This window comes from Moschus berezovskii, chromosome 8 (assembly GCF_049115385.1).
Source record: "Moschus berezovskii isolate FMDL1 chromosome 8, NW_MosBer_1.0, whole genome shotgun sequence".
NCBI lineage: Eukaryota > Metazoa > Chordata > Mammalia > Artiodactyla > Moschidae > Moschus > Moschus berezovskii.
The window spans coordinates 85,773,345-85,801,320 of NC_142467.1; the positions used below are offsets into that span (position 1 = coordinate 85,773,345).

Sequence of the window (27,976 nt, forward strand, 5' to 3'; positions counted from 1 at the left end):
TGAACACCCAGGATCTATCTCCCTTAGAATGGACTGGTTGGATCTCCTTGCAGTACAAGGGACTTTCAAGACACAGTCACAGATATCTAAATAATGATGAAACAGAAATGGGACGTATCAGCTATGTGCAATATATAAAGAGGAAAATATGAAGTGATTATTTGTGAGTAATAATTGCTTAGTCCACTATGTTTCCTAGTATCTTTGTCAAAGTTGTAGTATGTCTGCAAATATCCTTATTTTTTAAGTGCTCATGATAAGAATGATATTGTACTCGAGGAGTATTTAAAAAACACTGAAAATGGCTCTAAGCCCCACATTCTTAATTAACTGCTGAAGCAATTGCTATGGGTTGCTATGAAGTTAGCAAAACATTGTTACATCTGAGGCAGCACTGCCATCATAATTAGTAGACTAGTGAAGTTCTAGATGAGAATTCCTGTCACTACGGGCAGTGATGGCTTCAGGCAAAGACACTTGTCCGATCTTACCTAAACTCACCAACAACTGTTCTGATGAGAATTCAGATAAGCCTGCTAATAAGTGAGGACTTAAGGGTTTGGGGTTTTCCGGTGGTTTTGTTTGTTTTCAGTCTGGGAGTTACATTCATAGGGACACCAATTCTATGCTTCCCCTTGCTATCGATATAGAAAACGTTATGTTCCAGAACAAAACTGTGTTCTAGAGAAAGCAAGACTGTCCTGAGTGTACTGCTGCTGCTGCTAAGTCACTTCAGTCGTATCCGACTCTGTGTGACCCCATAGACGGAAGCCCACCGGGCTCCCCCATCCCTGGGATTCTCCAGGCAAGAACACTGCAGTGGGTTGCCATTTCCTTCTCCAATGTGTGAAAGTGAAAAGTGAAAGTGAAGTCGCTCAGTCGTGTCCGACCCTTAGCGACCCCACGGACTGCAGCCTACCAGGCTCCTCCATCCATGGGATTTTCCAGGCAAGAGTACTGGAGTGGCTTGCCATTGCCTTCTCCGCCTGAGTGTACAGCATGTACTAAATCAGAAGCTAAATTAGTTACTGATTTTTGTGACTGGCCAGAGATTCCTTTAGCCAGTGCATAGGCCTGAGCTAAATCATGGTATGCTGTTTTTCCCCTTAAAATAGGCCAAAATGAACATAAGCAAATTGTAAAGGACAGCATGCAGTTAGAGTAATGATACCCAGAGTGGACTCTTGGTGACACTTGGGGATTTAATGGGTCGGTTATCTGCTATTAATAGGTGAGTCTCAAAGCAGTGGCAGCTCTGTCCTACAGCTGCAGGGGTCCAAACCTCACAGACACAACTGCTTCCATTCCCTCAAATGATGCTAACGCAATTGTATTTAGTTGACAAGATACCCTTCTTGCTTTCTTAATCTTCAGGTGTTGCGAGATTCATTTGCCACGGTTTTCCTTAAAGCAAGGGATGATCCCAAGACATTATGTAATGCCTTGGAAACAGAACATGAAATTCAGGAATGTGAATCTGAAGGTATTTTCCTATAAATATTCATAATTTTAAAAAAACTATAGTTTGTAACATATCTGTGTATAAACATACAACTCTACAAAGTCTGTTTTGAAATTTATTTTTCATTTTTTCAGCTTTATTGAGGAACAATAGACAACGATTGTGTATATTTAAAGTATACAACATGGGACTTCCCTGGTAGTCTAGTGGTTGAGACTCGTGCTTCCACTGCAAGAGGCACAGGTTTGATCCCTGGTTGGGGAAGTTCCTCATGCTGTATGGTGTGGCCGAAAAAAAACTACAGAAAATTGTGAATCACTATGTTATACAGCAGTAACTTACATAATATTGTACACCAACCATACCTCAACAACAACAAAAAAATTTGAGGGCAACTCGGGGAAATATTTATAGCATATACAGCAAAAGGCTAATTTATTAAAAAAATCTTTAAAAATAGGAGCTTCCCTCTAGTGGTTAGAAATCTGCCTGCCTGTAAAGGGGACACAGGTTGGATCACTGGTCCAAGATGATTCCACATGCCATGGAGCAGTTCAGCCCACGCACCTAGAATCTGTACTCTGCAACAAGAGAAGCCACCACAATAAGTCCACACTCTGCAACTGGAGAAAGTCCACATGAGAAAAGGAAGACCCAGTGCTGCCAAAAATAAAAATTTTTAAGTGTACAGCCTGATGCTTTGTACATCACTGATTATCAAGATCAAGATAATTAACACATTCATCATCTCTCATAGTTAACTTTTTCCTTGTAGTAAGAATGCTTCATATCTAAATAGATAAACTAAAAGATATCAGAAATATATGTCTACATTTTCGCTACATAATGCCAACTCACAGTTGTTAAGTTATTCAGTCGTAGGCACCATTATTGTTCAGGCTGTAGTACAGAGTGACCATGGAGAAAGCAAGAGAGTTCCAGAAAAAGATCTATTTCTGCTTCATTGACTATGCCAAAGCCTTTGACTGTGTGGATCACAATAAACTGTGGAAAATTCTGAAAGAGATAGTAATACCAGACCACCTGACCTGCCTCTTGAGAAACCTGTATGCAGGTCAGGAAGCAACAGTTAGAACTGGACATGGAACAACGGACTGGTTCCAAATAGGAAAAGGAGTACGTCAAGGTTGTATATTGTCACCCCACTTGTTTAACTTATATGTAGAGTACATCATGAGGAACGCTGGGCTGGAAGAAGCACAAGCTGGAATCAAGATTACTGGGAGAAATATCAATAACCTCAGATATGCAGATGACACCACCCTTATGGCAGAAAGTGAAGAGGAACTCAAAGGCCTCTTGATTAAAGTGAAAGAGGAGAGTGAAAAGTTTGGCTTGAAGCTCAACATTCAGAAAACGAAGATCATGGCATCTGGTCCCATCACTTCATGGGAAATAGATGGGGAAACAGTGGAAAAAGTGTCAGACTTTATTTTTTTGGGCTCCCAAATCACTGCAGATGCTGATTGCAGCCATGAAATTAAAAGACGCTTACCCCATGGAGGGAAAGTTATGACCAACCTAGATAGTATATTAAAAAGCAGAGACTACTTTGCCAACCAAGGTCCGTCTAGTCAAGGCTATGGTTTTTCCAGTGGTCATGTATGGATGTGAGAGTTGGACTGTGAAGAAAACTGATTGCTTTTGACCTGTGGTGCTGGAGAAGACTCTTGAGAGTCCCCTGGACTGTAAGGAGATCCAACCAGTCCATTCTGAAGGAGATCAATCCTGGGTGTTCATTGGAAGGACTGATGCTAAAGCTGAAACTCCAATACTTTGGCCACCACATGTGAAGAGTTGACTCACTGGAAAAGACTCTGATGCTGGGAAAGGTTGGGGGCGGGAGGAGAAGGGGATGACAGAGAATGAGATGGCTGGATGGCATCACCGACTCTATGCACATGAGTTTGAGTGAACTCCGGGAGTTGGTGATGGACAGGGAGGCCTGGCGTGCTGTGATTCATGGGGTCGCAAAGAGTCAGACACGACTGAGCGACTGAACTGAACTGAACAGAGTGTGTATATTTTTATTGAAGTATATTTTATTTTCAATGTGTTCATTTCTGCTGTACAGCAAAGTGATTCAGTTATATATGTATGTAAATATACACATTCTCTTTTATATTCTTTTCCATTAATGGTTTATTACGGGAGATTGAATATATTTCTCCATGCCATACAGTAGGACCTTGTTGTTTATCCATTCTATTTGCAATAGTTTGCATCTGATAATCCCAAACTCCCAATCCAACTCTCCCCTACTTCTCCTCCCCCTTGGCAACCACAGGTCTGTTCTTTACAGAGTGTATTTTTACAGCTGTACTGCAAACTCAGGTTGAAAGCTATGGGAACAGTTTGGCTAGATTTATAGATAAGACCCTTGTTCACTCAGTGCTTCTATTCAGTAGTCAGCAGTTTCAAAACATTTTCCAAATTCAGATTTACCATTCACTTGTGAAAAGGTAAGTTGTTTCTTTAAAAGAGAATATAATATTTTGTACTAATCAGACAACAAGAAGTTTCAAGTTACGATTCCTAGGAAGAAATGTGTATATGTAACTAATTTCCACATTTCTAATCAATTAGCAATTAATGTTGAATAAGAATATACTTTACCAAAACAGATGATATTATAAAATATGAATATTATATATAAAACATTTCTATTATTCTTGACCTTACTCTTTAGAGCTATAATTCAGCATAAATTTTTCATTGTTATTTCACTTCTGCAATTTAGTTGACAATGTTCCTAACAGTTTTAAAATGTAATAACAACTGGTGTATGGAGCATCTATCTTACAGAGTAAAAGTGAAAACTAAACGAGAATTATAATGAATGTGCACTGAGTAAATGCTAGCTTTGCCTCTCTTCCATTGTGCCATTTTTCCTATAGGAGATGAAATAGTTATTTAACAACATGAAAACAAGAGCAGGGCACAGGAGAGAGGGGGCTGCACCCCAAGATCAGGCCAGACTGCTATTCAGCAATATCAGAGAGTCAGAAATAGATGTACAATTCAGATAATAACCTCTTATTACAAATAAGTAACTGTTATCTATCCAATAGCAGTTGCAGCGGCCTCCACACACTCTACAGCTTATTTTACTTTGTGTTCTTTGGTTGCTCAGTGGTGTCCGACTCTTTGTGATCCCATGGACAGTAGCCTGCCGGTCTCCTCTGTGCATGGGATTTCGCAGGCAAGAATACCTGAGTGAGTTGCCATTTCCTTCTCAGGCATCTTCCTGACATAGGGATTGAACCCAAGTCTCCTGCACTGGCAGGCAGATTCTTTACCATTGAGCCACCAGGGAAGCCCTAAAAAGAGCTCTGAAAGTCAGCAAGATTTTTCATTCACATAAAATGTTTTATTCAACACTCAAAGAATTGCTTAATAATTCCCATTTTATATTTGAGAAAACTGAGTCCCACAGGGCATAAATGACTTGCCCAAGGACACATAAGTGGTGAAGCTAAAGGTCAGTGATCTGACTCCAAGTTTAGAGTCTGCAGCCCACACCACTGGCTCTTCCTGTTGGTTGGAAGACACCAGTTAGCACTGCTTTTTAAAAAAAGGGTTATTGCTTTGCCCACTAGAGATTCCTTCTTGACAGTAAGAGAAAAACTACTGGGCAAATTCCATCTTAATATAATAAAGTGATTTTTGGTGTGATATACAGCAGATTTTTTCTTCCTCTTAGCACGCAGAAGCATGTGGGATCCATGCTGGCCCTTTGGAAGACTCTCTGTTTTTGGATCACAGTGAAAGGCTTTGCCATGGGGAAGATCGTAAAGCTGTCTTGAAGAAAGGCCCCCCAGAAATAAAAATTGCAGATATGCCTCTGCATTCACCTCTCTCCAGGTACCAAAGCACTGTGATTTCCCATGGCTTCAGGAGGCGACTGATCTGATCAAAGAATAAAATAATCAAGTAGTTCAGTCTCTCCCTCTCTCTCTTCCATAAATATTTCGCCTACAGGTTTAATTTATTCAAAGGCTATAAGGCAACTGCATATTTTTTTTTTACATTATTACAGCTTAGAAAGAAAATAGTCTCTGAGAATACCTGAAATGAAGTGGAGGAGCAAGGAAAACTGTCTCACTGAAATTGATTTCAGAGTAAGTAGTTAAGAAACAGCAGACTGATCCAGTCCCACCATCTTTCTTCACCACACTCTTTTACCTGTTTCTTCTCCTCATTCCATCCTTATTATTCATCTCTTCCAAAACTCAGGGTCAGGTAAACCAAACTGAGATAGAGTTGGAGGATGTAGGATTATTTTTGCTACTTTTCTGATTGCCCCAACACCTTTCTGCCTCCCTCACCAACACACATAACCCTAAGGCTATACTGGTAAAGAGTTGGACACGACTGAGCGACTGAACTGAACTGAACTAACCAATATGGTTATGAGAAGTGTTTGGTAGACAACTTTATGATGCATCATATAATTTTAGCTGAGATATACTTTCCCTATTGGTTCAGTGTATTCAAGTATCAGTATCCTACAGCAAAGAACTGATTCACATAACTTAAGAAATAAGAATGACTATGTGTAAAAATGATGCACTGCTGTGGAAGACAGTATAGTGGTTTCTCAAAGAATTATACACAGAATTACCTTGTGACCCAGCAATTTCAATTCTAGGCATATGCCCCAAAGAATTAAAAGCAGTGACTTGAACAAATATTTGTACACCAATGTTCATAGCAGCATTATTCATTATAGCCAAAAGGTAGAAACAAATGTCCATCAACATTTGTTGGGGAGGAAAAAATTTTCCTCTGTTCTTCCAGGTTCTTCTGGTGGGTTTAAGAATTGAATTGACATGAGACAGACTAACAGGAGAAAATCAAATAAACATTAAATAACATGTATACATGGGAGAGACCCAGGAAAACGGAGTAACTCACCAAAATGACTGAAACCCTCACCTTATATATCATCTTCAGCTAAAGACAGAAGAGGATTTGAGAATAGCGATTTGGGCTTCAGAGAGGAGGAAGGTAATTGACATGGAGATGGAAAAGCAAACGTTCCATAAATGTTTGCTGGGCCATGCAGAAACAATGGGACATAGAGAGGATAGCAATCTTGAGCGTTTCCCCCACCATACCTTGCTCACATTTTTGCAGACATCTCTGGTGATATAGCTCTATTCTTGTAATAAGCCTTCTATCTAAATTCCTTTAGGCACTTTAGGGTACCTGGCTCAGTGACAGTCTCATCACTCTACAGTATCAATTATTCTGTTCTACTTAATTTTCTCTAATTTTGTGTGACCCTCTATGTTACATCCTGGGAAGTGATTCTCTTTCAGATTATCCCTCATCTAATTTCACTCTCTTAAATGTAAACTCTAATTTGTACCTATGGCTTCCTTCTTTAAAAATTCCAGGGACTTCCCTGGTGGCCCAGTAGCTAAGACTCTGAGCTCCTAATGAAGAGGGTCCTCTTTCAATCCCTGGTCAGGGAACTAGATCCCACATGCTGCAATTAAGAGCCCACATGCCTCAGTAAAAAATGTGGCTCAGCCAAATGAATAAATATGCTTTGAAAGATTCCCAAGAGAGCAGATTATCATGCTGCATCTTGGCCCAGGTGGGTTAATCCCTGTGGCTGGTAAATCTCTGAGATTTCCAGGGTCAAAAATGACAAGGGATATATTTTACACATATTGAGAATATAGGTGATCATATTTGACCATTACAAATTAGCTTCCAGCAGGCTAAGGGGCCGCCAAGAGCAGATGAATAGGTGTGTCCCACACAGGGCTGTCTGGCAGAGAGGGTGAGCAGTGGCTGGAATGGAGCCAGCACTACACTCCCCAAGCTCTGTGCATCTCAGTGCACAACTGGGGCCCTGGCAATACAGAGACCAGTTCCAAAGTCTTCACTATGAGTTCTCTGGCTTTTCTCCTGATTTACCACTAGAGGCCTGGCTGTCAGAGAGCATCTGTCTTCTTTTAAGAATGTGGCCAAAACAGTGGCCACTCCTGAAGCACCAGCAGCCAAAATGAAGTTCAATTCTTTTGTGGCTTCTCATCATCAGAAAAGGCACATCAGTGCACTGCCCCACATTCACAGGAAGATTATGTCTTCCCTTCATTCCAAAAGAGCTGAGACAGAAGAGCAGCGTTCGATCTGTGCTGATCTGAAAGGATAAAACAGTTCTGATTTTGTGAGGGCCCTGCAAAGAGCAGCAACGGGCAACACAGCCCGAGCTTAGGGGAGAAGTACGTCGCCTACACTGAGTACAGCAAGAGGAAGCTAACAGCACAAGTGTCCACGGAGGCCTTCAGCCCGGTGAGGCGCTGTCACTAGACGAAAAACGGACAAAGACCGAAAACAGACAAAGCCGGAAAACAATCCAAAGTCTGGCCAAGTGGGAAAGGCAAGGGGCAGACATAAGGAAGAAACAATTGAGAAAACGCAAGAATCATCTTCTTAGCAACTTTCATTAGAAACTGGTAAAATGGGACTTCCCTGGTGGTCCAGTGGTTAGGAATCTGCACCTCCACTGTAGGGGGTGCAGGTTTGATCCCTGGTGGCACATGCTACACAAAAACAAAAAAACTGTTAAAATTTTTTAAAAAGGGGAAGGTGGCAAAATATGTGGGATAGAAGGCTGGATAAAAAAGTCAGGATCTAGCAACTTGTGTGGATAAGGAGAATGCCTATGACCAGAAAACAGTGCTGGAAGCCAGAACATCAAAATGTTTACAATGTTAGTTCTGGAAGGTGGAGTTATGATTCTTATTTATATCCTTGTATCTTTGTAAATCATCTGCAGCAAACACCGCTGTATTTTACCTTTGCAGACACTGCTCCCCACACGTGGAAGGCATTCCTTTCTATTCTGCTGTCAATTTCATATTCAACACAACTGCCAACTCTTCTATGAAACCTATTTCATATTCTTTTTTCTCCAATACCAATTCTCTCCACCTGAACCTTTTCCAAGTTGGTTCTCTGCCTAAGCCTTCTGCTTCTTGACCAGAAGAGGTCTCTGCTGTGTTGCGCAAAAAAAAAAAAAACCAAACAACTTTTTTTTTTTTAATGTTTTGTTGGTTTGCACTTTTTTAATAAGAAAAATCTTTGTCATTACCTATTAGAGATATTGTGATATTATAGAAATCAGAGGTAGAAATTCTTCAATGCTTCTGTACCTAACAAATTTTCAGATAGAGCATTTTATTCACAAAGGGGAGCTTAAACCCTTTGGGTCTACCCCTCAGTGCTTTACAGTGGAATTAAACCTGATATGTAAAAATTTGAAAACTGAAAAAAAAAACTAAGGGATAACACATTTAGACAGAAAAACATGTCTTTTTCTAGGGACAAATTAAAAACCATCAGTAAAGTGTTTCTTTGGAATTCAAGGAAGGCCTCGGAGGCTAAATTTTTTCTACAGACAAGAGGCAGGCAGAAGACATGTTGTGGGGAGTCTGTTCCAGGAAGGCCCATAGGGTTCTGCTCAGTTACAGATACAGAACAAAATCAGCAAAGCAAAAAGGTACATGGGGTGAAGTCCAAGGGACAACGAGCACTAATTTCCAAAAATCCTCTTTCAGTGAAGTAACACAAGATATATTTAATTACCCCTAGCAATGAGCTGTGACAACTCTGTTCTTTCTTTGATCAGGAAAATTAACTTGGGCATTCTTTGGTCTGTTTTGGGGATTTAAGAGAATATCTTGCAAGTACAGCAAGGTTCATTTTCTTCCTGGTATTAGGAGACAAAGGTCATGGGGTTCTCAAGCAATCACAGGTGCATTTTATCCTAAGTGTTGCCTAGCACCTCAGCTGGTGCTACCCTCCAGAGGAGAGTTAAGCTTTAGAGTGTCAGAGAAATCAGAGCAGGTTTCAACAGGATGCTGAATTTGAGCAATGGGTCAGATGTAAGCCAGTGAGAGCTAGAAAGGACTTTCCACACATGGGAAAAGCATAAACAGAGGCAATGAGGAAAAATCACTATGTTTACAGAAAATGTGAGGATATCCTAGGCAGAGAAAAGTTTTCTACTGGGAAATAAAAGAAGGTAATCTTAGGAAATCTTAGGAAAAAGGACCCAGCTTATTGAGGACTTTAAATTCCAAATCAGTGGTTGAAATAGATTACTATTAATGATCATGACAGAGTTTGAGAAAAACTAATCTGGCAATAGTTCAAAGGATGGATTGAAGATTAAGAGATAAACTGGTTTGAACATAAATCTAGGTAAGAAGCCCCAATTAGGATCAAAGCTATGCAGATGGGGAATAGGGACCTCCATCGAGATGGTTTACATCAGAGTGAATGAAGTGCACAGCAAGGCTTGAGCACGCGGTCAGCCTATCCTGGAAATGAGTTTAGCTGCACTTGGTAAGTCACCTTTATAAAGCTGGTCAGTAAGGCACTATTACAACCTTTTTTTTTTTTTTCACGCACAGCTTCCTCAACCAGGGATCAAATCCTAGCCCTTGGGAGTGAAAGGACTGAGTCCTAACCACTGGACCACCAGGGAAGTCCCTATTAGAGCTATTTTAACCTCCAAGAAAAGTTATAAAACACTTTTACTAGAAAGACAGATGATAACGCAGAGAGGAAAAAATCAGTGTGTGATGTAGGAGTACCAGGAGGTGCAGTTGTTTCTTATTTTTTATGGTGAAGTATTTTAAGAAAACCATTTAGTGTGACTAACCTGTTTTCCCTTTCAAAGATAGTTTATTTAAGTATAGCCTGATTAGAAGGAATAAATAAGGCACGCAAGGTCAAGATTGGACCTGCTGTGTTAATTTATAAAAATTCATGAAAGCAATGATATTTAAGAGCTTATACGTTCATATCTAAGATCTGATGCATTTGAAATGAGCTATGAGCTGATGTGGGGGTGTGTATTTCTAATAAAAGCAGGAATGACATTTCTTTTTTAAAAAAACATTTCATTGAAGTATTAGCTGATTTACAATGTGTTAATTTCTGCTATATAGCAGAGTGGTTCAGCTATAAATATATATATATATATCCCCATACATGTACATTCTTTTTCATATTCTTTTTCGTTTTGATTTATCACAGAATATTGAATATAGGCCCCTGTGCTGTACAGTAGCACCTTGTTTATCCATTCTCTACCCAAGAGTTTGCACTGCTAACCCCAAACTCCTAATCCATCCCTCCTCCAGGTCCCCTCCACCTCTGGCAACCACAAGTCTGCTCCCTATGTGTGTGACTCTGTTTCGTAAATAAGTTCATTTGTGTCATTTTTAGATTCCACATATAAGTGATAGCCTGTGGTATTTGACTTTCTTTTTCTGACTTTGCTTAGTGCGATTATCTCTAGGTCCATCCATACGGCTGCAGATAGCATTATTTATTTTTTTATGGCTGAGTAATAAGGAATGACGTTTCTAATCACACCTCTCAGATTTTCTCAGAACAAAAAAAATTCCATTAGTAACATGCTTTAAAGATGTTAAGTGTCTCGAGGAAGCGGTGGTCAGAATAAACGCCAGCTGTTGCCTGTGTTGTGCTGCTCTGTCAGATTCACAAGCTCAGTCTCTCCATCCTCGCCTCTGTCACCCCATTCCACTGGCAATGACCTTTCTGCACTTCAAACATGCCAAGTCAGTTCTCATCTCAGAACTACCTGGAATGATCTTCCCCAGATTTTCCCGTGGCTGCCTCCTTCTCATCATTCAGCTTTGAACCTGTATCGTCTCCTCAGGGAGGGACAGAAGATGCTGTTGGAGGCCCTGCCCATTTGCCCCTTCACAGGGTGTGCATCCATCCCCCAGATGCTGTGGGTGTTGGCTGCTCCTGGCTCAGGCTTTTGTCCTTTCATGTGGAATTGCCCTTGGCTTGCTGAAACCCCCTCACCCGGCACTGATCCAAGAGATAATGGCAGTAACTTACACCTACCCACCCAGGGGAAGGCCGTGGACAAAGGCTGAGTGATGAAAGGATTAGCAGCCTTCACCTCTGATGGCTCAGATGGCAAAGAATTCGCCTGCAATGAAGGAAACCCTAGTTCGATCCCTGGATTGGGAAGATCCCCTGGATGAAGGGAATGGCAACCCACTCCAGTATTCTTACCTGGAGAATCCCATGGACAGAGGAGCCTGGTGGGCTACAGTCCACAAGGTCACAAGAGTCGGACACAACTGAGCGACTAATACATGACATGACACCTCTGGGTGGAGCAATTCATGATTCAGGGCTTCCCATGGGATCAAGTTGAGACTAGACTTCTCCTAAAGCCATATCTTTACTGAACTTCATCCCCTGCTCTCTCCTACATTTTTCACTCCCTAAAATGTTTCTCCTTAAGATCTTTTAAGTAAGAAGTCCCACCTCAGATTCTGTTCGCAGAGAAAGTGATTTAAGACAGCTAGTGAGAGGAATGGTCCTAGGAAGCCAACTGGATGTAGGTTTGGTGTTGGAGTACTCATCCACTAGATGGCAATGAGAACCCCGTCATCGGTAGTGAGTGAACTATTGTTACTGCTTGACTTGCTGTAGTGGTGCCATTGCTAAGATTTTCACCTGCAGAGAACTAGGACAAAATATAGGAAGAAGAAGCTGTATTGAATTCTGCAATGGCTCTGGGTATTTAACATGTATGAGGAAAACAGGGGGAAGCCTGGTACACAGGAATGCTTATACTGTCTTTGCCACTTCCTGGCAGTCTGTAGTTATTTCAAAATTAAAAGTTGTAAATGAAAACAGATAGCTATTTAGTGGGTGATGAAGAAGTTTACTGAGCTTCCCAGATGGCTCAGTGGTAAAGAATCCGCTTGCCAATGCAGGAGACAGGTTGGATAGCTGGGTTGGAAAGATCCCCCAGAGGAGGAAATGGCAACCCATTCTACTATCCTTGCCTGGAAAATCCTTTGGGCAGAGGAGCAAGGTGGGCTATAGTCCACGAGGTTGCAAAGAGTTGGACGTGACTGAGCAACTGAGCTTGCCACATGAGGAAGCCTACCAGTTTAAGTGGGACTTAGAATGCAAAAGGGGTCTGTAGTGGATCTAGGTTATGGTATAAGAAACACTGCCTTTTGGGCCACATGACGCCAAAAATTCTAGGGTATTTGATGTATCTGTGGTAGATAAAGATGTTGCGTGAAATACTTCAGGACCCTAAATGTGAGAACTGCAGTGCAGATCTCTAGGGTTCTTGGGCAAAGCTGTGTTACCTGTAGCAGAGAACTATACGCCATTCACAAAGCAGCGTCTGACACATTACTGTGACCTGGAAGTGACTATCTGATTATGAGACATCAAATGACTGTGAAACAAGAGCTTCCCACCACAAGCTGGGTTTGGTCAGATCTACCAAATCACCTTGGTTGGCAAAGTAATGTCTCTGCTTTTTAATATACAACCTAAATAGTATATTTAAAAGCAGAGACATTACTTTGCCAACAAAGGTCCGTCTAGTCAAGCCTATGGTTTTTCTAGTGGTCATGTATGGATGTGAGAGTTGGACTGTGAAGAAGGCTGATCACCGAAGAATTGATGCTTTTGAACTGTGGTGCTGGAGAAGACTCTTGAGAGTCCCTTGTACTGCAAGGAGATCCAACCAGTCCATTCTAAGGGAGATCAAGCCTGGCTGTTCATTGGAAGGGCTGATGCTGAAGCTGAAACTCCAATACTTTGGCCACCTCATGCGATGAGTTGACTTACTGGAAAAGACTCATGCTGGGAAGGATTGGGGGCAGGAGGAGAAGGGGACGACAGAGGATGAGATGGCTGGATGGCATCACCGACTCGATGGACATGAGTTTGAGTGAACTCCGGGAGTTGGTGATGGACAGGGAGGCCTGGCATGCTGTGATTCATGGGGTCGCAAAGAGTCGCACACGACTGAGTAACTGAACTGAACCAAATCATAAGATTGGGTACACCAGCAGCATCCATCATAAGATGGAAACAGTGCATCTGAAACTGGGCCTGAGCAAGTCCCCAAAGTATAACAAAGCTGTGCAAACAAGTAGATCAGAACAACTACTGCTTTTAACCTGAGGACAGCCTGCAACATCAAAGTTGTAATTTGTCCCAATAATTCTCCTCTTACAAGTACCAGAAATTGCACCAACCAGAATGCTGGAGGACCTGCAACCGGAGGGAATGATAATAACGTGAGAAACAACTGGCCCTGAGTGGGGTAGATTGTAGCAGATGCGATTGGGGCCTTCCAGGGGGCTCAGGGCTAAAGCATCCACCTGCCAATTCACGAGACACAAGAGATGTGGGTTTGATCCCCGGGAAGGGAAGATCCCCTGGAGGAAACGGCAACCCACTCCAATATTCTTACCTGTGAAATTCCATGGACAGAGGAGCTGGGTGGGCTACAGTTGGTGGGGTCACAAAGAGTTACATAACTGAGCATGCTTGAAATCCCCTTTACAAACTGGAGTACCAGTGTTGGCTGCTAACTACACCTGCACTTTTCCCCAGGAGGTTGCATTTGGCTGATTGGAGCTGCCTAAGTCAGAGATGAAGCCTCCTTCCACAGTCTACAGAGGCAGTTGTCCAGCCACGGACTACACTTGCCAGCCTCTCTTGCAACGCGATAGGGACATGCGAATAATTCTCACTGAGAACTATTGAGATGTATTCTTTCAAGACCAAGATTAAAAATCTTTCTCCATTTGTTTTTTCCCTATCCTCCTCCTGCATGTAAAGGGTGAAGACCCTGGGAAGAGGAGGCTACAGATAAAAGGAGGCTGGGTTCCTGAGTCACCATGTGGAAGCTGCCGCCAGTCAGGAACACGTGTATTGTTAAATGACTGGGGTCACAGTCGCAGCAGCTGCATTACTCTAATATCCTCTCTCTGTGAACTTTAATGGGATTCCTGACATACTGGGAAGTGGGACTGGATGCTTCTGAAAGTTCCTTCTGATAGCGATTCTCTGGCACATTTTTTCTGAAATTTATAAACTATTGTACTTGAAGGTTATATTGTCAAATAGGATCATTTAATTATCCTGTAGTAAACACGGTAGAGCTTGACCACTGGGTCAGAAGAACTGGTTTCTAGCTCTGGCTCTTCTACAAGCCTGTTATATATAGAGTCTGGAAAATTTAACTTTACTTCTCTGAGCCTCAGTTTCATCAACTGTAAAATACAAATAAAATGCAGTGTGAATGAGGAGACAGTATGACCTCTAAGTTCTTTTCGAACTCATGGTTATTACTTCTCTGCATCATATTCAAATAAAATCTCTTCGAGGAATGTATGCTATGCTATGCTAAGTCACTTCAGTCGTGTCCGACTCTGTGCGACCCCATAGACAGAAGCCCACCAGGCTCCCCCGTCCCTGGGATTCTCCAGGCAAGAACACTGGAGTGGGTTGCCATTTCCTTCTCCAATGTGTGAAAGTGAAAAGTGAAAGTGAAGTCGCTCAGTCGTGTCCGACCCTTAGCGACTCCACGGACTACAGCCAACCAGGCTCCTCCATCCATGGGATTTTCTAGGCAATAGTACTGGAGTGGCTTGCCATTGCCTTCTCCGCGAGGAATGTATAGCAAAGCTCTTTATAGGCAGAGAGAAGTGGGAACAAAAAACTTTAGTGCATTAGTCAATATTGCACTAAACTTAACCTATAATAAACTCTTTAATCACAGAGTATCTTTTATTATCGGACTTAAAAAATTGGAGATGAGTCATTAGGTTCTTCGCTTTTGGCTCTAGATATAGTCAAATTGTCTTGACCAACTCAGATATTCCATTCAGTTGAGGCAGTAATTGGGGATGATTTGTTCCAAGAGTAGGAAATGGGGCCAAGTGAGTCCAGTGGGAAATGACTGGCAATGCCAAGAAACACTCCAGGACACTGGGCCATGACCGTGTCAGTGACACACAGCCCTCACTGACATGAATCCCACAGTAAACCATAGGCTGATTGAAGTTTTGTTTTCTTTTATAAACAAATAAGCATGGCAGTGTTCCAATAAAACTTTGTTTACTGGTTTTGGTTATTTTTTTAAATAAATTAACCAACCTAAGAAAGTCATTTAGAAGGCACAAAATTATTACAGAAAAAATTCTGCAAGCTATTAGATAAATCTGTTTCCCTGGTAAACATGAAGTCTTCTGACACTCTGCGTCTCTAAATCACATCATTTCATTTTGTTTGTGTTGGACAGGGCATTTAACTAATCTCTTGGTGTTTGTGTAAGAAACTTGGGCCGGCCGTAGATAAGGGAGGGATTGGGCTGCCTTGTGTCTTATCCATTGTAGAATATGCATGTTTTTATTGGGTTGATTTCCCTGCAGGTGAGCATGAGCAATTCTCAGAGGTTAGAGGAGCTGTTGGGTTCAATCTAGGCTGTTGGATTATATCTTCCTGAATGGCCACACATGCAAATGTTTGTCAAATTCTAAGGTTAAGATGCAGCTCCAACAATGATATCTGGTAAAGAATCTCGAGGGATGGAAAAAGGAGATAATTTCCTCAGCCTCTTTACTAAGTATCAGTTCAGTCCAACTTCCCACAGACCTGGCTCCCAGTGTTGGGCTGTGTATTCCTTGCACTCCTAATAGTAATATAAAGAGAATGCACTGACTTTCTCAGCTGAGGCTCTGTGGACAAATCTGATGTCTCCTTGCACACAAATACATCAAACCATGAGAGGACACACTAAAAGATCCACAGGTGTCTAGGACATGCTTTAAGGTTACCAAAACTTAAAATCTTAGCTCTGTCTGCCCCCACCCCAGACTGCTGTTTACTTTCTGTAGCCAGTCACTTGCCAATTTATGTTTATTTAACATACACAGGGGTTTTCATTTCTTTCTAGGGCTACTCTCACTTACTTCAGAGCCTCTCACTGACAGTATAATATTAGATTCTAAACTGCCTTTCCAGATCCAATGCATCTTAGACATGCTAGTAGACTAAGCATTTGAAACCTGGTTCCCATCATGTTAATTTCTGCTCGGCCTTCTCAGTGGTTTCCTGTTGCATATATAATTATGTGTAACCTCCTCCTGGCATCTCTTAAAATTAAGCTCACATTTGCATTTTCCAGTCTTAATCACCTATTTCACACATCTAACTCTAATATAACTGTCTGGAAAAGCTGAAACTCCCTTATGTATGTGCTGTTTTTCATATTAAGCCTCAATTCTCCTTTGAAACTTTCTGCATATAAGTTGGCTCTGGTTTTGTTTTCCTTCACTACTCCAAGTACAGAACAATTTACATAGCTGGTTTTCAGTACATTTTTGTGGATCTGAGTTTGAAGGTGAAATCCTTCAGGTACAATCCAAAATCCATTCTCTCATGTTTATGTGTTAGGCATTGTTCTAGGACTTGGGATAAAAAAGCTGAACATACCAACAGGACTAGATGTATGCCCTCACGAAGCTCAAATCGGGGGGAGCTTGGGTAGGAGATGAGATATTAAATAAACAAGCAGCATATTTAGAATGTCATATGAGATGTGAGCCATAAAGAAAAGCAAAGTGGGGAGAGGAAGGCTGAGGACCAGAAATGGCTGGAATAGAGGGAGAAATTTTAAATAATAGTGATCACAGAGGGTCCTTCTAAGAAAGTGATGTTTGAACAAAATACTTATTGGGGGTGAACTTGTGGCTACTGAGGAAAAAAGCACCAGATATGTGGAGGCCCTGAGGCAGGAACTTTTGGTGTCCCAGTAATAAGTAGCAAAGAAAGCAGCGCGAGACAGGCAACAGATGAGAGTGGAGGGTCTCAGTGGACCATCAGTTATTGTAAAGACATTGACATTTACCCTAAGTCAAATGCAGAGACTTGGTAAGGCACTGAGCAGAGAAGCTCCATGATCTGTATTATTTCTTAAAAAGATCTCTGGCTCCTTGAGAGTGAACTGATAGGCCAGGTAGTAGAAGCGGAGAAACCACTTAGGAGCATCTATGATAAGCTAAGATGGTGACTTGGACTAGGGTGGTGGTGAAGCGTTTGAAAGGAGGTCAGGTTCTAGAAATATTTTTAAAATAGAGCTGATAAGAACTGCTGACGGTTTGAATGTGGCATGTGAGAGAAAAAGAGAACCGACAATGAGACTTTCTGAGTGGTCCACTGGTGAAGAATCTGCCTTCCAATGCAGGGGGCGCGGGTTCAGTCCCTGGCCAGGGAACTAAGACCCCACATGCCACAGGGAAACTAAGCCTGAGCACCCCAACTAGAGAAGCCTGCCCACCGCAACAAAAGAGGCCCACAGGCTGCAACTAGAGAAAGCCTGAACACTGAAATGAAGAGCCTGTGTGCTACAAAAAATACCCAGTGCAGCCGAAAACAAAAATTTAAAATTAAAAAAGAGAGAGAGAGAACCAAGGATAAGTCCAAGGTTATCCTTGAGTAAGTAGAAGGAAGCTGGCCTCATCAAGATGGGATAAACTATTAGAGGAACAAATTTTAGAGTTTTGATAGCAGGATGATCAAGATTTTTATTAGGTTATCAGTGATAATTTAAGGTAATTCTGGTCTCATCCAAAGTTTTAATTAGAATGTTCCTTTCTACTAGACTGTGAACTTTATCTCAAAGCCTTTTTCTTCTAGTACTCTTATAACACAAATCCGAGACACTGTAGATAACTAAAAATTAAATTATGTTTTAAAAGTTAGCACAGCAAAAACTACCAAAAGCAAAGACTAAATACAAATGACAAACCATGAAACAGTATCTGTAGCTCATATTATAATCCTAGCTTTCTTAATATATAAAAAACTCTTATAAGTAAATAAGAAATAACAACCCAAAAGGAAAAATGGACAATGAATGTGAACAGACAATTCATGGAAAAAGAAAACACCACTATGAATGCCTCTTAAACACAAGACACTCAATGTCACTCATTTAAAGCTATAATTAGACAGCTTCTTCCTTATCAAATTGATAAAGATCAAAAAGCTTAATAACTCAGGATATTGGTTAGAGTATAAGGAAATACGTGTTCTCATATATCAACATCTATGGAGGACAATTTAGCAACATCTGTCAATATTTTAAATGTATGCTGCTGCTGCTGCTAAGTAGCTTCAGTCGTGTCCAACTCTTTGCGACCCCATAGACAGCAAGCCACCAGGTTCCGCCGTGCTTGGGATTCTCCAGGCAAGAACACTGGAGTGGGTTGCCATTTCCTTCTCCAAATGTATACACTCCAACAAAGCAATTTGACTTCTGGCTAGGTATGCTAGAGATGTAGTAACATATTTCAGAGAAGATACACACAAGGTTAGGTTTTATACCATGGTATGTAATTTTAAAAGATTCAGAACAATGTTCAGTTCAGTCCCTCAGTGGTGTCTAACTCTTTGCAACCTCATGAACTGCAGCTCACCAGGCTTCCCTGTTCATCACCAACTCCCAGAGCTTACTCAAACTCATGTCCATCAAGTCAGTGAGGCCATCCAACCATCTCATCCTCTGTCGTCCCCTTCTTCTCCCACCTTCAATTTTTCCCAGGATCAGGATCTTTTCCAGTGAGTCAGTTCTTCACATCAGGTGGCTAAAGTATTGGAGTTTCAGCTTAAGCATCACTCCTTCCAATGAATATTCAGGACTGATTTCCTTTAGGATGGACTGGTTGGATCTCCTTGATGTTCAAGGGACTCTTCAAGAGTCTTCTCCGGCACCACAGTTCGAAAGCATTAATTCTTCAGTGCTCAGCTTTCTTTATAGTCCAATTCTCACATCCATACATGACTACTGGAAAAACCATAGCTTTGAATAGACGAACCTTTGTTGGCAAAGTAATGTCTCTACTTTTTAAAATCCTGTCTAGTTGGGAGAAGGAAATGGCAACCCACTCCAGTGTTCTTGCCTGGAGAATCCCAGGGAAGGGGGAGCCTGGTGGGCTTCCGTCTATGGGGTCACACAGAGTCGGACACGACTGAAGTGACTTAGCAGCAGCAGCAGCAGTTTGGTCATAACTTTTCTTCCAAAGAGCAAGCATCTTTAATTTCATGACTGCAATGACCATCTGCGGTGATTTTGGAGGCCAAAAAAATAAAGTCTCACACTGTTTCCACTGTTTCCCCATCTATTTGCACGAAGTGATAGGACCAGAGGCCATGATCATAGTTTTTTGAATGTTGAGTTTTAGGCCAACTTTTTCACTCTCTTTCACTTTCATCAAGAGGCTTTTAAGTTCCTCTTCACTTTCTGCCATACGGGTGGGGTCATCTGAATACCTGAGGTTATTGATATTTCTCCCAGAAATCTTGATTCCAGCTTGTGCTTCTTCCAGCCCAGTATTTCTCATGATGTACTCTGCATATAAGTTAAATAAGCAGGGTGACAATATACAACCATGACGTACTCCTTTTCCTATTTGGAACCAGTTTGTTGTTCCATGTTCAGTTCTAACTGTGTTTCCTGACCTGCATACAGGTTTCTCAAGAGGCAGGTCAGGTGGTCTGGTATTCCCATCTCTTTCAGAATTTTCCACTGTTCATTGTGATCCACACAGTCAAAGGCTTTGGCATAGTCAATAAAGCAGAAGTAGATGTTTTTCTGGAACTCTGTTGCTTTTTCCATGATCCAGCAGATGTTGGCAATTTGATCTCTGGATCCTCTGCCTTTTCTAAATCCAGCTTGAACATCTGGGAGTTCACAGTTCACATACTGTTGAAGCCTGGCTTGGAGAATGTTGAGCATGACTTTGCTAGCGTGTGAGATGAGTGCAAGTGTGTGGTCATTTGAGCATTCTTGCAGTGCAGATTGCTGAATACTGTGATAGCCTCAGTGCACCTAACCCAGATGGGGTAGTGGAGGAGGGGTGCGGAAGGCTTTCTGAAAGCCTAAAATAAAATGTTAAGGATGAAAAATGGGTTAGCTAGGTATTGGCAAAATGTTCCAGGTAGGCAGAAGAAGCAAATTTCTCCTTCTACTTGAATTTCCATGGAGGGAAACTGAGAGAAGGGACAGCATGTTTAGGTAGAGACTAATGATTAAATAAATTGTGGTATATCTATTGTAAACATCCATTAAAAATAATAAGGCAGATTTGCAAAGCATATTATTAAAGGGTAAATATATAATTAAATAAATATATATATAATTAAATATCTCAGCATTCGTAAAACTAAGATCATGGCATCCAGTCCCATCACTTCACGGCAAATAGATGGGGAAATAGTGGAAACAGTGACAGACTTTATTTTGGGGGGCTGCAAAATCACTGCAGATGGTGACTGCAGCCATGAAATGAAAAGACGCTTGCTCCTTGGAAGAAAAGTACTGACCAACTTAGACAGCATATTAAAAAGCAGAGACATTACTTTACCAACAAAGGTTCATCTATTCAAAGCTATGGCTTTTCCAATAGTCATATATGGATGTGAGAGTTGTACCATAAAGAAAGCTGAATGCCAAAGAGTTGATGCTTTTGAACTGTGGTGTTGAAGAAGACTCTTGAGAGTCCCTTGGACTGCAAGCAGAGCCAACCAGTCCATCCTAAAGGAAATCAGTCCTGAATATTCATTGGAAGGAATGATGTTTAAGCTGAAACTCTAATACTTTAGCCACCTGATGTGAAGAACTGACTCATTGGAAAAGACCCTGATGCTGGGAAAGATTGAAGGCAGGAGGAGAAGGGGACAACAGAGGATGAGATGGTTGGATGGCCTCACTGACTTGATGGACATGAGGTTGAGTAATCTCCAGGAGTTGGTGACGGACAGGGAAGCCTGGTGTGCTGCAGTCCATGGGGTCAAAAAGAGACAGACACGACTGAGCAACTGAACTGAACTGAACTGAACTAATTAAAAGAAAAGGCAAAATGAAGAATGATTTGTGTGGTGACCTACCATTGGTTTTAAAAAATACAAGAGAGAATGTACACGTGTATATTTATAACTGCCTGGAGTTTCTCTGCACGTATTATGGTAAAGTAATAAATACGATGACCTCTGGAAAGCAACCTGGGGAGCACTCTTTTCAAATAGATGACTCTGACATCATTAGACCCCCTGGAGCTACCATCTCATCCAAGAGGATTCTTACGTTCCTTTAAGGCGCACCCGTTTTCCTTCAGTGGCAGAGGAGGAAAGAGAAATAAGCAAAGTAATCGTGACTTGACAAAGAAATTCACTACACCATTTTAAATGAAAAGTGCCATATTTTATTTCCTTGTCTAATTTTAGAAAACTTGGCTACATCTAATTTGAAACCGTTACATTTTAAAATAAGTTTGGCATCCTTTTCTTCTGTTTCTTTCATTATGAAATTAACATATTCACAGAGTTCCCTAGTGGACCAGTGGCTAAGACTCCAAGCTCCCAATGCGGTGGACCTGATTTCAGATCCTGGCAGGGAACTAGATCCCACATGTCACAACTAAGACCCAGTAAGCCAAGTAAGTAAATGTTTTAAAAAATAATATAAAATATTCATATATTACTTAAATTCATTGGGGAAAAAATGAGATTGAATGAGACTTAAAGAGGAACTTCCCTGGTGGTCCAGTGGTTAAGAATCTGCCTTCCAATGCAAGGACTGGTTGGGGAACAAAGATCCCATGTGCTGCAGGGCAACTTGTCAGGCTGCTATAACAGAATGTCATTGACAGAGTGAATTAGAAACATGAAAATTTTATTTCCCGCAGTTGTGGAGGCTAAGAAGTCCAACAGCAAGGCACCAGCAGATTTGGTGTCTAGTGAGAGCCTGTTTCCTATTTCATGTTAGATCTTTTACCTGTGTCCTCACATTGAGAAAGGTGTGTGGAACTCACTGGGAATCTGTTTTAGACACTAAGATCACTCATGAGGACTCCACCCTCAAGACACAATCACCTCCCCAAACCTACCCCTTCCCTCCCCCACCCTGGCCAAATACCTTCCATATTGGTTAATTTATAATTAATGCACCAATTTGGGGGGGGGCGGTGAGTTCAGTTCAGTCCCTCAGTTGTGTCCGACTCATTGTGACCCCATGGACTGCAGCACGCCAGGCCTCCCAGTCCATCACTAATTCCCGGAACTTACTCAAACTCATGTCCATTGAGTCAGTGATGCCTTCCAACCTCTGTTGTCCCCTTCTCCTGCCTTCAATCTTTCTCAGCATCAGGGTCTTTTCCAATGAATCAGTTCTTCATATCAGGTGGGCAAAGTATTGGAGTTTCAGCTGAAGCATCACTTCTTCCAATGAATATTAAGGACCAATTTCCTTTAGGATGGACTGGTTGGATCTCCTTGATGTCCAAGGGACTCTCAAGAGTCTTCTTCAACACCACAGTTCAAAAGCATCAATTCTTCAGCCCCCAGCTTTCTTTATAGCCCAACTCTCACATCTATACATGACCACTGGAAAAACCATAACTTTGACTAGACAGACTTTGTTGGCAAAGTAACGTCTCTGCTTTTTAATACGCTATCTAGGTTGGTCATAACTTTTCTTCCAAGGAGCAAGTGTCTTTTAATTTAATAGCTGCAGTCACCATCTGCAGTGATTTTTGAGCCCCAAAAAATAGAGTCTGTCACTGTTTCCACTGTCTCCCCATCTATTTGCCATGAAGTAATGGGTCAAGGCTGTATATTGTCACCTTATTTAACTTATATGCAGAGTACATCATGAGGAACACTGGGCTGGAAGAAGCACAAGCTGGAATCAAGATTGCTGGGAGAAATATCAATAACCTCAGATATGCAGATGACACTACCCTTATGGCAGAAAGTGAAGAGGAACTCAAAAGCCACTTGATGAAAATGAAAGAGGAGAGTGAAAAGGTTGGCTTGAAGCTCAACATTCAGAAAACTAAGATCATGGCATCTGGTCCCATCACTTCATGGGAAATAGATGGAAAAACAGTGGAAACAGTGTCAGACTTTATTTTTCTGGGCTCCCAAATCACTGCAGATGCTGATTGCAGCCATGAAATTAAAAGACGCTTACTCCTTGGAAAGAAAGTTATGACCAACCTTGATAGTATATTAAAAAGCAGGGACATTACTTTGCCAACAAAGGTCCGTCTAGTCAAGGCTATGGTTTTTCCCATGGTCATGTATGGATGTGAGAGTTGGACTGTGAAGAAAGCTGATCGCCGAAGAATTGATGCTTTTGAACTGTGGTGCTGGAGAAGACTCTTGAGAGTCCCTTGTACTGCAAGGAGATCCAACCAGTCCATTCTAAAGGAGATCAATCCTGGGTGTTCATTGGAAGGACTGATGCTAAAGCTGAAACTGCATTACTTTGGCCACCTCATGCGATGGGTTGACTCACTGGAAAAGACTCTGATGCTGGGAAAGGTTGGGGGCGGGAGGAGAAGGGGACAACAGAGAATGAGATGGCTGGATGGCATCGCCGACTCTGTGGACATGAGTTTGAGTGAACTCCAGGAGTTGGTGATGGACAGGGAGGCCTGGCGTGCTGTGATTCATGGGGTCGCATGGAGTTGGACACGACTGAGCGGCTGAACTGAACTGAACTGAATGGGATCAGATGCCATTGGTTGGGGGAAGAGGGGAACACAAACATTCAGTCTATAGACCTTACCTAAAAAAATATTCTAACTGAAGTTTTAAAAGGTTTTTATTTCTTCTTTTTTTTTAGTTCCCCAACAAGGAATCAAACTGTGCCCTTTTCTGTGGACATGCAGAGTCCTAATCACTGGACCAATGGGGAATTCCCTTAAAAAGTTTTTAAATAGATGTTTAATATGCTCTCATGACCCAAAGTCTGTTGGAAAAAATTAGCTTAAACTTAATATTTAATTGTAAAGTTTTTGTTTATTACTCCATTACGACTTTTGATGTCAGCTATTTTATTTGCCCAACATCTAAAAACTTCTATTTTCCCAGGTAATGCTTGGCATAGTTTGTGGTATTAGTCTTTCCAATACATTATTTTCTTTGCACTTCTTATTATGGGGTGGTATTTCTTTTCATTTAGTAAGACATGTTTAAACAAGCAGCTTTGGTCAACAATCTGCTACAAATGCATTATTTCTTTTAAGTAACTCTCTTTCTGTTTATAAAAGTAAACCATACTCACTGAAAAAAAATCAGAGAAAGAAAAAATAATCAGAGAAACAAAAAGTACAAAATAAAGATTACATAGAATTTCAGCTTTCAGAGACAACCACTGACAATATTTTGTGATCTAATCCTCCAGATTTTATTCTACATATAACATCAATTTGTCATCACAGTACATAGACAGATATCTGAAAATCAGATATAGCAAACAACTAAAATGTGGCCAATTTGCTTTAATGTTTGGAGTAAAATGAACCATGATGGTGACAGACATTGCAAAAACACATGGCTTTATACTAAAAGCGCATCTTGTGAATCTAGGAACTTAGTGTCAGAATATTTTTTTATTTACTAAGGCTAAAAAGTTGATGCTACTAATCTATCTAGATTCTGGTCTCAAGGTCATATTCTTCCTCATGGACAAATAAACCAGAGTTTCCCAGTTTGTTGGCAAGACTGTAATTTTGCAAATTATAGGGCCTGAAGAACCTCACAGTTTTCCACAGATGCTGTAGTAAAAGAAGCATCTGAGGAGACTTTCTGAATTAACCAGATCTGTTCTTGTCTCATTGTTCTTTAGCCTACAGCATTAATTAACCTTTTCATATATGTACTCTGAAATGTTCATCCAGTTATTCTCTGAACAGATGGTCCCCAGAAGTTACCTCATTCAGAATAGGGTAATTAAGCATGAAAATTATGATACGAGTTATGGTCCCATTTTCCACAGAAAATGCCACAAAATCCTGCAGACAGGGTGGATTTAAAACAGTGTCTTTAGCTATGCTGTGCTTAGACCAGAGAGTGAAAGAGGCCCATACCTGTGTAAAACAGGTTACAAGAAGGATAGAAGCAGTTCTTCCTGTATTTCCAGTTAGTAAGGAAAGAACTTTCAGAGCTCATTGGCTATCCAACTCCCTAGGATTGTTAGTAGTAAATCCCTAGTGAATCTGTCAGACTTTTCTAGGGCCTGATCTTTCTGCATGAAGCTTTTGGATTACAAGATAGTTGTGAAGTCTTCACTGCTTTGGCCTATTAAATGTCTGGTTTTAAGTCAGACATTTGGAAATTGCTCAAAAATCTTCAAGATGCAAAATTTAGTCCAGCCTAGTGGATGATCTGTATACAGTGATAGCTAACAGCTAATTCACCAATCATATCCTTCCAATGTGATGCATGATTATAATTCTTTAAAAAATTGATAAGTAAATAAACTGGAAAGGGAGCTACTAGAACTGATTAAATAATTTCCCTTTATAAAGACATTTTTAAAATTCAATAGGTTTCCCAATGTGTCACCTGTAGTAGGGGTGAAATTATATAATGGCTTGAAAAACTTTCTTGCAAATTTGTAGATTTGAAAGTCTGATCGTCCTGGTGGGGTGTGAATATCAACATCATTTACTTATTCATTTGTAAGAATAACACCCCTCCTTATTTTCTCCATTAATGTAGTATGTTGTCTTGGCATATGAACCTTAAGTTTCTTTCTCTAATGTACAAATATAGAGCACATTTGTTCCCTGCTATTTCAGTTTTCTGTTTTTCTTCTGATCCTCAGATTACAAGTAGCTGCAAGGATCTGACTGTTTCATGTCTTTCAGTGCTTCACCGCTATGGAAGGTATGGTCGAAGGACCTCACCTGGGAGCTTGCTGGAATTGCAGAATCTCAGTTCCCTCCAAAACTACTCCATTAGGATCTATGATTTTTACAAGATCCCCGGGGCATTCATAGGTACAACTAAAGTTTGAGAAGCACTGTGATAGTGTAACCATGCCCTATGGTTCACTTGTTGAAATGGTGAAAAATTATATAATATTTTATTATAAATTGTGTTATGGGCTGAATTGTATCCCGTTAAAATTCACATTGAATTTGAAGCCAAGACCCCTTCAGAATGTGACTTTATTTGGAGACAGGGCCTTTACAGAGGTGATTAAGTTAAAATGAGGCCCTTGGCGTGGGACTTAATTCAATCTGAGTGGGATCAAAACAATATGATACTGGCATAAAAACAGACATATTGATCACTGGAACAGAAAAGAGGCCAAGAAGTAAACCCACACATATATGGTAAATTGATTTATGACAAAAAAGTCAAGAATATACAAAAGGGAAAGGATAATCTCTTTAATAAACGGTGTTAGGAAAACTGGACAGTTCAGTTCAGTTCAGTTCAGTCGCTCAGTCGTGTCCGACTCTCCGCGACCCCATGAATCACAGCACGCCAGGCCTCCCTGTCCATCACCAACTCCTGGAGTTCACTCAAACTCATGTCCACAGAGTCGGTGATGCCATCCAGCCATCTCATTCTCCGTCATCCCCTTCTCCTCCCACCCCCAACCTTTCCCAGCATCAGAGTCTTTTCCAGTGAGTCAACTCGTCGCATGAGGTGGCCAAAGTATTGCAGTTTCAGCTTTAGCATCAGTCCCTCCAATGAACATCCAGGATTGATCTCCTCTAGAATGGACTGGTTGGATCTCCTTGCAGTATAAGGGACTCTCAAGAGTCTTCTCCAACACCACAGTTCAAAAGCATCGATTCTTCGGCGGTCAGCCTTCTTCACAGTCCAACTCTCACATCCATACATGACCACGGGAAAAACCATTGCCTTGACTAGACGGACCTTGGTTGGCAAAGTAATGTCTCTGCTTTTTAATATACTATCAAGGTTGGTCATAACTTTCCTTCCAAGGAGCAAGCGTCTTTTAATTTCATGGCTGCAATCAGCATCTGCAGTGATTTTGGAGCCCAAAAAAACAAAGTCTGACACTGTTTCCACTGTTTTTCCATCTATTTCCCATGAAGTGATGGGACCAGATGCCATGATCTTTGTTTTCTGAATGTTGAGCTTCAAGCCAACCTTTTCACTCTCCTCTTTCACTTTCATCAAGAGGCTTTTGAGTTCCTCTTCACTTTCTGCCATAAGGGTAGTGTCATCTGCATATCTGAGGTTATTGATATTTCTCCCAGCAATCTTGATTCCAGCTTGTGCTTCTTCCAGCCCAGCGTTCCTCATGATGTACTCTGCATATAAGTTAAATAAGCAAGGTGACAATATACAACCTTGACGTACACCTTTTCCTATTTGGAACCAGTCTGTTGTGCGAAATGGCTGTCTGAGGAGGCCTTACAAATAGCTGTGAAAAGAAGAGAGGCGAAAAGCAAAGGAGAAAAGGAAAGATATAAGCATCTGAATGCAGAGTTCCAAAGAATAGCAAGGAGAGATAAGAAAGCCTTCCTCAGTGATCAATGCAAAGAAATAGAGGAAAACAACAGAATAGGAAAAACAAGAGAGCTCTTCAAGAAAATTAGAGATTCCAAGGGAACATTTCATGCAAAGATGGGCTCGATAAAGGACAGAAATGGTATGGACCTAACAGAAGCAGAAGATATTAAAAAGAGGTGGCAGGAATACACAGAAGAACTGTACAAGAAAGATCTTCACGACCAAGATAGTCACGATAACGTGATCACTGACCTAGAGCCAGACATCTTGGAATGTGAAGTCAAGTGGGCCTTAGAAAGCATCACTACGAAC

General features: G+C 41.1%; 1 protein-coding gene across 6 annotated transcripts; it reads left to right on the forward strand.

Annotated features, from left to right (window-relative positions):
- On the forward strand, positions 1-26,782 carry SPMIP10 (sperm microtubule inner protein 10). 6 transcript variants are annotated; one of them, XR_008686507.2, is made up of 6 exons: positions 3,818-3,945; positions 4,617-4,699; positions 5,187-5,347; positions 5,523-5,604; positions 21,703-21,816; positions 26,038-26,782. XR_008686507.2 is itself a non-coding variant. In XM_055430859.2 (3 exons), the coding sequence occupies exons 1-3, from the start codon at positions 458-460 to the stop codon at positions 5,394-5,396; spliced, it is 405 nt and encodes a 134-aa protein (XP_055286834.1). In that variant the 5' UTR covers positions 1-457; the 3' UTR covers positions 5,397-5,492. The 6 variants fall into 6 exon arrangements, 1 of the variants encoding a protein (XP_055286834.1); XR_008686501.2 differs by lacking the exon at positions 4,617-4,699; XR_008686504.2 differs by lacking the exons at positions 4,617-4,699; positions 5,523-5,604.
- The last annotated feature ends 1,194 nt before the right edge of the window (positions 26,783-27,976 follow it).